Source organism: Pterocles gutturalis, unplaced genomic scaffold (assembly GCF_000699245.1).
Source record: "Pterocles gutturalis isolate BGI_N339 unplaced genomic scaffold, ASM69924v1 scaffold23733, whole genome shotgun sequence".
NCBI classification, from domain to species: Eukaryota; Metazoa; Chordata; class Aves; order Pterocliformes; family Pteroclidae; genus Pterocles; species Pterocles gutturalis.
Window position 1 is genome coordinate 17,518 of NW_010126298.1, and position 8,820 is coordinate 26,337.

General features: G+C 36.9%; 1 protein-coding gene across 1 annotated transcript in view; it reads left to right on the forward strand.

Annotated features, from left to right (window-relative positions):
- Positions 1 to 587: 587 nt before the first annotated feature.
- The window catches only part of LOC104465759 (laminin subunit alpha-2-like), a gene marked incomplete at both ends in the record, with an annotated part of 25,910 nt that continues 17,677 nt past the window's right edge, over positions 588 to 8,820 (forward strand). The window contains 2 exons of the mRNA XM_010078935.1: positions 588 to 758; positions 4,898 to 5,010. Coding sequence (XP_010077237.1) covers positions 588 to 758; positions 4,898 to 5,010 — 284 coding nt within the window. The remainder of the gene's footprint in view (positions 759 to 4,897; positions 5,011 to 8,820) is intronic.

The following is an 8,820-nucleotide window of genomic DNA, read 5'->3' on the forward strand; positions in this document are numbered from 1 at the left end:
GGCAGATGCTGTTCATTTTGCTACAGGAATTACTCAGCTCCTCTGATGACAAGGGTGACTACAAGGCCCTGAGCAGAACAGTAATACAGTGTAATACAAGTGATGCAGTCTGTGCAGCCAGTGAAGGAAACATTTTCCCATGGAGATGCAAGCAGAAAGGAAGGATAAGGAGTTTTCATAGGTAACTGGCATATAATCTTTCAATGTCCAGTTGGGTAGGAACACAAGGTTTGATTATGAAAAAAATATTTTATGATGCTTTGTCTGTTTCTATACTTTATTTTCTCCTTTGGTGTCCTGCTGTTGTTCAAGATAAAACCAGAAGGTACCAATTCAAATTTTAGAAGGGATCGAGGAGGAAACTGTCAGTATAGTGGCTTTATTCTGATGTCCGAATTCTGGATTCAAACCCAAAGTTGTTGGTGCTTTTCTGTGCTTCATTACTTCCACAGTTGTTGAAAACTGAGCCTTTTGCTTTAATGCCATAACAGGAGTTATGCTCATTTGTGATTGTCCTGCTAAATACACCTTGCTTTTGCTTCTGTTGCTTTTGTTTATTATTTTATTTTATTTTATTTTGTTTGCAGGGTTGTTTCCTGCAGTGCTGAACCTGGCTACTAATGCTCTCATCACAACCAATGCTACCTGTGGAGAAAAGGGTCGGGAAATGTACTGCAAACTTGTTGAACATGTACCTGGACAGCCTGCAAGGAACCCTCAGTGCCGTATTTGTGATCAAAGGAGCAGGATTCCACATCGTACGTATGCCATTTTAATTCTGTTCCTTTAAAAAGATTTTTTCTCAAAGGTTGTAGATACTAAGCAAACAAAACTGTGGTCACCAGCCTGATTACTGTGAAATGCCTCTTTAAGTTAGGTTACCCATATTTTCCATTGGTATTTCAAAATCTGTATCTGTTACGTGTGCTCCTTAAACTGAACTTTCTAATTCAGATACTTAAAAATGGACCACCTAAATTCAGATTTAGGAAAATTAAGTGTCTACACCTGTTGTTGAAGTATCTTGATATATAGTAAATATGAATGAAAACCAGATGACTTTTACCTGCATATCTACATGTGGAATTTGAACATTTTGGCCAATCTAAGCAAAATATGAAATTTCAGTTTAGTGCCAACTCCAATTTTATTTTATTGTGTTCTGGGATATCTTTCTTCTTCATTTGATGTTAATTCTGTTTCACCGAGCCAGCAAAAAAAAAAAAAAAAAAAAAGCTAATGGAGCACTGCAGTTTTCATATTAAAATTGATCTTTGCTAACACTGCTTTCTTAAAGATTACCCGGAAGCAAAACCAGTTTTCAAGTATAAATTTCTTATCATCTGCTTCAGAGATGCATATTGTAATAGTTGGGAAGATGAGAACTAAGAAAATTTCTTAGTTAAGTTTGAACAAATTTAATTTCATGTGACCTTGCAGTGACAGTCATGAATAGCATTAACATTATATTTTTGTGAGTGGATTGGCAATGTAGATGGTAGAGGATGGATAGACACTTAAGACAGCTTGTAATGGAATAGATAAAAATTTGGAAGGACAGCCACAGAAGCATGGAGACAATTTCTCTTTTTTTGCAGTTCTTTCCCTCCCCTCTAAAACCTAGCTCAGATATATTTACACCTCATGCCAAAGCATATTTAAGCATGTGCTTAAAACCACAGAGGGAAAAAGAAGACAACATTTAATCTATCTGCTAGTTCTAGACAGGATGAGCTATCTATGACTGTAGCTTTCCGGACAGAAGCTTATTTAGATTCTCCTTAGAAAATTCCTTTCAGGGCCACTCTTCCTAGAGTTATGTTACTCATTACAAAGTCTTTTCCTAATAGCTAATCTGAATCTCCCTTGCAGAAATTCATCTTGCCTTTTTCTTAACTTCAGTCAATGCAAGGAATGGATTCTTCTCTTTTTTTTTGCAAAAAGTATTTTACTTAATGGAGGGTTGATGATATTGCTCTGTCTAGTTTCTACACTAAACTGTCTCTTTTCTTTCAATCTCCTCATAGGTTGTATTTTATAGAACTCTAACTGCGCAAATTGCAGTTCTCTGAATTCTTCCTAGAGGTTTTAATCTCTATTAAAATTCACCTGAGCTCTTACCAGCACTGCATAGAGATGCAGGTTTGCTTCAGGATGAACAGAATATATTCCTGATTACATGTTTTGCTTAGATGTTTCCCCTTTTTAATGGAGTGACACCACTGAGAAATATATAGCTAGTTGTCCATTATAATCTCCAGATACTTTCCTGTTAAGTGGCTACCTATCCATTTGCTCTGCATCTTGTATTTGCGAAGCTAATTATAATTGCCCCAGTATAGATTACTTCATTCGTCTGAACACGGTTGCAATCTATTTTTCTCCCAAGATAGTTTTCCAACTTTCAATGTCTTGATTGTAGTAAATGCTGCCTTCTGAGGAAAGGTCATACGATTTTGTAGCAATATAAGCATTCAAATATGTTACACTATAGTAGTGTGTCTCACTCAAAGAAGATTTCAGTGGGTTTTAGAACCATTCCTACTGGCAGAAACACTGTGCAATAAATTCTTTGCCTTCTTTATAGATGGGCATTTAGAGATGCACGCACAACATACAAGTTTTTTTACTATCAAGTTTGTTTAATTCAGAAACTAAACCTAAAATAGAGCTGGATTGCTTTGTCCCCATGTCCTGGGTGTGATATTAGATAGCATATGCTAATGTATGCATACATACACGCACATGGATACGTATATAAATATAAACCCCATCTGAATGGTTTATATCTGTGTTTCCCCTCACTCATACTCTCTTAAAAACTTGAATCTGCCCAGCTTTATAACGTCTGGTCTTTTGTTGCCAACTGCATCACATTTTAAGGTTTTTAAATGTTCATTTGGCAGAAGGAAGTGCCTTGTTTAAACAAAGATGGCTTGTTAATAGGAGAACCATGTAATGTAACTAGACTTTAAATGATCCCCCTGGAATGTGCAAGTCTGGAGTGCCTCCCCTTAATTACTGTAGTAGGAAATGAAAACAATGACATGTGAGCCCAATTTAAAGAGCACAGTTTGATGGGCTTACTCTGTAAGTTCTCCCCCTGCCATCCATCAGGGAGACTGGCCCTTGAACTGCATTTGCAATCCAGTCCTTTTTGAAAATACTGTGTTATTTTCCCTTCTCTCTTAAATAGGCAAAACATGCCGGCAATTAATCAGTGTTTTCAAATTAATTATGATTAAACTTTCATAATGGTGATTACAGTTAATTGTTGATTCGTCTCCCAACCCTCCTTCTCATGATTTACCTTATATCAATTTCATCTGAAGAGACTTACATAAAAATATCCAATTAGACAGCTTCTATCACAGTCACCAAGGAGTTTGATTTACAAGTGATTTTTGCTAGCACTCTTTTAAAGCCAAGGTTTGTGAAGATGATCAGAGTTGTGGGAACTGACAATATGTAAAACGAGGGTGTGTTTTATTTTCAGTATAAAGGTAAAGCTACTAATAACATCACTTACAGCACCAGTATTCTAATTTGCAATTGTTGGTGCCCACTAATGCCACCGAATAATCTGATATTTAAATGAAATTTTGTCATTTTCAATTTGGGGGGCTTATGCTTTCCCTCACTCCCACAAAGCACTTTAATTCTAGCTTTAAAACTGTTCAGACATTCTGGCTTTCTTTAATGAGCTGGGACTCTTTTTCGCCAAAGGTGGTTGATGTAGCAAGAAAACAGAGACACAAAGTATCGATCTGGCTGATTGATTTAAATATTAGTTAAAATAACAAGTAAATTAATCAGTTCATGAATTAATTATTTGCAGTTATCTGACTGGCAAGTAATGAAGCATATTCCAGTTTTATGTCAAGAAAACCTGTCAGTTTAGAAAGCCATCCTTAGTGAGAGGGGTACAATTTCTCCTACCTTGTTATGTTCTTGCAAATAGAACCTGCATAGAGGAAAACTACTGTATTTGAAATTCCTTTGGGTTATTTTCCACATAATGTACAGACACACTCTAGGCAATTAGGGACTTCAAAATATAGATCCTTGTTCCTTTTAAAATAGAGGTTATGTTCCATTTCATATTGAAGAGAAACACAAATCAATCACAAAAAGTAACCTGGAAATGTTAAGTGTGATTTTTTTTGTCAATCTAAATAACTTTAAAATACTGTATAAGCAAACTTTAATAATTTAGAAGATCTTGAAATCTAGGAAGAATTAAATTCTGAAAATAAATTCGTATTCCTATTATTTGGGAATCATTTGGGACACTGCTGCAAAATAAATGTAGACATGAAAAGTAATGCATCTTGGTCTTTGATATGGATTATAACCACTTTTTTATGGATGTATGTGAGTCAGACAATTTTCCAGCTAAGAAATATATTCTGTAATGATTTCTGAATCATTTCCTCTGTAATGTTTTCTGAATAATTTCCTAAATTATTTCCATGTGTGCTTTGAAATGTCTTAGAAATGCAAGTACCAGTCTTGGGTTCCTGATTTGTTGTTTCTGTTGCAGCATTTAGTGACTTCAGAGTACCTAAAGCTTCGAAAGATTGCAGGAAGTGTTCACTTGACTTAGATGCCTACATTTTCTGTAGAATAAGGAGAGCCTCCAAGTGCATTTAGATGTTCTGAATCACCTTCTTGTGATCCTAACCAAAATTAAACAATTAATATTAGATGAGTATTCCAGTAATAGTAAATATGACTGTGCCCCAAGACTAAAAGAAAAATTAATTTCCTGTTTTTTATTTTAAAATGCTGCCTCGTTTGTTTTGTAATTGTATTCAAATCTAGATTTTAGATCTAAAAACATTTAAATGTCCTAATAATTTTGAAATATATTTATGTATTTCTGCTATTCTAACAGAACGACATCCGATAACAAATGCAATTGATGGCAAGAACACTTGGTGGCAAAGCCCTAGTATCCAGAATGGAATTGAATATCATTATGTGACCATTACATTGGATCTCCAACAGGTAAACTGTTTATTTCTGCAAAGGCTTTGTTTCTTGCACAATAGATCACCTAGATTATTTCCCTCTTTGCTCTATGTTGCTTTTATGTTATGAAGACATACTCTGTTTCTCCTATAACTTTCTGTTGTTTATATGGATAATTCTGACTGACCCATTCATTGTAACAGAATGTACCAAATTAAAAAAAAAATAATATATGTTTTTATGAAGTCATGTTTAAAATTATTTTAAATATAACTTTTTCAATTTTTTTTTCATAACTTATGGTTTTGCTCTTTAAAGACAATTAAAAGATAGTTTCAGAGAAAAATTAATATGAATTAAAGTTTATGTTCAGAATACTGTTCTTTCCTGTTTCAGTAACATAGTACTATAAATACACAAAAAAATACTTAAATACACTAAAAATAGTTCAGCTGTGCTAGGATACATGTGCACGTGATGGTTTATTTTGAGGGACAACCTGGGTAAAGGGAGGAGTTTGGCTAATGAGGTCTCTAAATAAATTGCCTCTTGTTAGTGAAATCATGCTTGAGAGATGTGGCTATACAGAATGCAGCTACTTGATGCTTATGAAAATGCTACGTAAATTCCAGGTATGTAAACAAGAGCATTTGAGGGTAGATAGAAAATACTTTTGTTTTTATTATGCCAAGATAAATACAGAACAATTATCTGGTATCAAATTCATTCATCATGTGATCAAACTTGACTCTTTCAGCAGGTAACAAATTAATTCCTGGCACCTCGTCCTCTTAGCCCTGCAGTCTTCTCTGGTCTGTGGATGGCCCATATTTGTCTACTACTTGAATTAGACCAGAAAATATAGAATCGTAGAATCATTTAGGGTCACTGAGTCCAACCATGAACCTAACACTGCCAAGTCCACCACTAAACCATGTCCCTAAGCACCATGTCTACACATCTTTTAAATACCTCCAGGGATGGTGACTCCACCACTTCCCTGGGCAGCCTGTTCCAATGCCTGATCACTCTTTCAGTGAAGAAATTTTTCCTAACATGCAGTCTAAACCTGCCCTGGCGCAACTTGAGGCCGTTTCCTCTTGTCCTATCACTTGTTACTTGTCAGAAGAAACTGACACCCACCTAGTTACAGCCTCCTATCAGGTAGTTGTAGATAGTTATAAGGTCTCCCCTCAGCCTCCTTTTTTCCAGACTAAACAACCTCAGTTTCCTCAGCTGCTCCTCATAAGACTTGTTCTCTAGACCCTTCACCACCTTTGTTGCTCTTCTTTGGACACACTCCAGCATCTCAATGTCTTTCTTATGGTGAGGGGCCCAAAACTGAACACAGGATTCAAGGTGCGGCCTCACCAGTGCTGAGTACAGGGGCACAATCACTTCCCTAGTCCTGCTGGCCACACTATTTCTGATATAAACCAGGATGCCGTTGGCCTTCTTGGCCACCTGGGCACACTGCTGGCTCCCATGCAGCCAGTTGTCGAGCAAAACCCCCAGGTCCTTTTCCACTGGGCAGCTTTCCAGCCACTCTACCCCAAGCCTGTAGCATTGCATAGGGTTGCTATGACCCACATGTAGGAGCTGGCACTTAGCTTTGGTGAATCCCATACGGCTGGCCTCAGTCCATTGATACAGCCTGTCCGGATCCCTCTGTAGAGCCTTCCTACCCTCAAGGAGATCAACACTTCCACCCAACTTGGTGCCACCTGCAAACTTACTAAGGGTGTACTCGATCCCCTCATTCCAGATCACTGATAAAGATATTAAACAGAACTGGCCCCAGTACTGAGCCCTGGGGAACACCACTTGTGACTAGCTGATGACTGGGTTTAACTCCTTTCACCACAACTCTTTAGGTCCAACCATCTAGACAGTTTTTTACCCAGCAAAGAGTAGGCCCGTCCAAGCCACGAGGAACCAGTTTCTCCAGGAGAAAGCTGTGGGAAACGGTGTCATAACTTGTTTTACAGGTGTTAAGAAAAAGGCCAGGGCCCGTTCTCTGGCTTACTGGAGAGAGATTCCCCTTCCCAGCTCCCCCTTCCTCTGTGAACTCTTCACTGAGATCAGTTTTCTATTTCAGTTTGTTATTATTGGTTTTTCAGTTTCACTTGGAACCTGCCTTTCCTTATCCCCCTTCTTTCTAATTTAGCCATACTTAAAGAGGAAAATAGCTAATTATCAACTAAAGAGGCCTGAATAAAGCATAGTTTGTCAGAAAACAAAATGAAATCAAATGAAAGGCAGGGCTTTGAGACATCTGTGTGCATCCATACGTACAATTTTGTTGTAAGAGATCAATGTTAACTTAGTCCAGAACTCAGAACTTCAGTTAAGGTTTAATGAAGAGCAATGCTTGAATTTGTGGGTTTTTTTGTCCTTTATTCCTTGTAAAAAAATCTGTCATCCAAATGACTTGATAGTAAAAATTCTTATAAGTGCCTTGTATCTGTGACACTGAAGTGTGTGGAGAGCAGTAGTCTTTAGACCTGGAAGAACCTTTGAATCTTGGAAGAATTATTAGCATTCTGGCTTTGGAGCCCTCATCGTTACTGGCAGAAAAAATCCTACATCTGTGTCTTTGGCCTTAGATATGCAAAGGTATTGAATGTGCATTTGTCTTTCAATCAGCAGAGCTAAACGTTTTTACAGAAGTTGGAGTTTAACCTCTTGTGCATTAAAAAGTTTTGGTTTTTTTTAAAATGTCTTTTAAACTTTCGGAGTTATTAACTGGTCTGCCTTTAGAGCAAGGGGTTGTGCCTGTGGTTAGCTGTTATCTGTTAATATGTGAGTAGCTCTCAGGCATTAGAACTAAATTACCATCTTTGTTTTTCATCACCCTAGTGATTTAACTTCTGTAGTTGTTTAGGTCAGGTCTGCTAAACTAGGGCTTTACAACTTTTTTTTTTTTTTCTTCTGCTATGTCAGTATCTAGATTGTTGTAAGAAATAAGATAATTTGTGTACTTCTGAATATTTTGGGTTTTCTAATACTAAAACAAGCAGCTACAGGGTCAGTTAGTACTGAAGGAAAAGTATGGGTTGTTCTAATATATTTAAAAGGTTTCTTTGTGTGACGATAGCGGTCTGAGAATACTGCACTGTGTGTTGTGTGGGTTTGGGTTTGTTGGTTGTAATTATTTTTTTTTTTAAATGAGAAAAGACTCAAGTGTGAGTTTCTTTCCCATGTTCTCTTGCTTATTGTTCAAAGAAAGCTTGGCGGTCCTTTTGCAGTACTGAGACTGATACCTTCTCTTAAACCTATTCAATTGTGTTGGCTGGAATAGGAACAGTGTTGAGGTTTCAGTGGATGTCAGAGAGGTGGGAGAGACCCCGTGTCAGTAATATTGTCTGGCACACTCTGAGTAACCTGTGTAGTTAGGAATGTATGCTATGTTTACTCACCACATTTCATGAACAGACAACAGTTTTGCTCCCCATAAGGTAATAAAGGGTATGTTGCAATTTGCTTGGCTTTTAGACTGCTCAGTAAGAAATAAGAGTTGTTTGGATTTTGAGGAGTATTAGGAGTTTTTGTTTGCTTATTTGGGTATTTTGTAGACACAGCATTGTATGCTTTATTAAAGGGGTAGGTAAAATATGAAATTTCTCTTCCAGCTAGTAGTCACTATAAATGATGAAGGTCACCGGATATCTCCGAGACCTCACTTAAAAGAAATACCATTCATTACCTTTGGCTTATAGGAGATTCAGTAATTGTTATGTTTGTGTTGATCAGTTCCTGCTTTAAGTATAGAAATGCTTAACTTCTTTTTGTGAGATAGAAATAACAAATGCCAAATCTACAAGTAATGGACTGAAAATTGCAGGA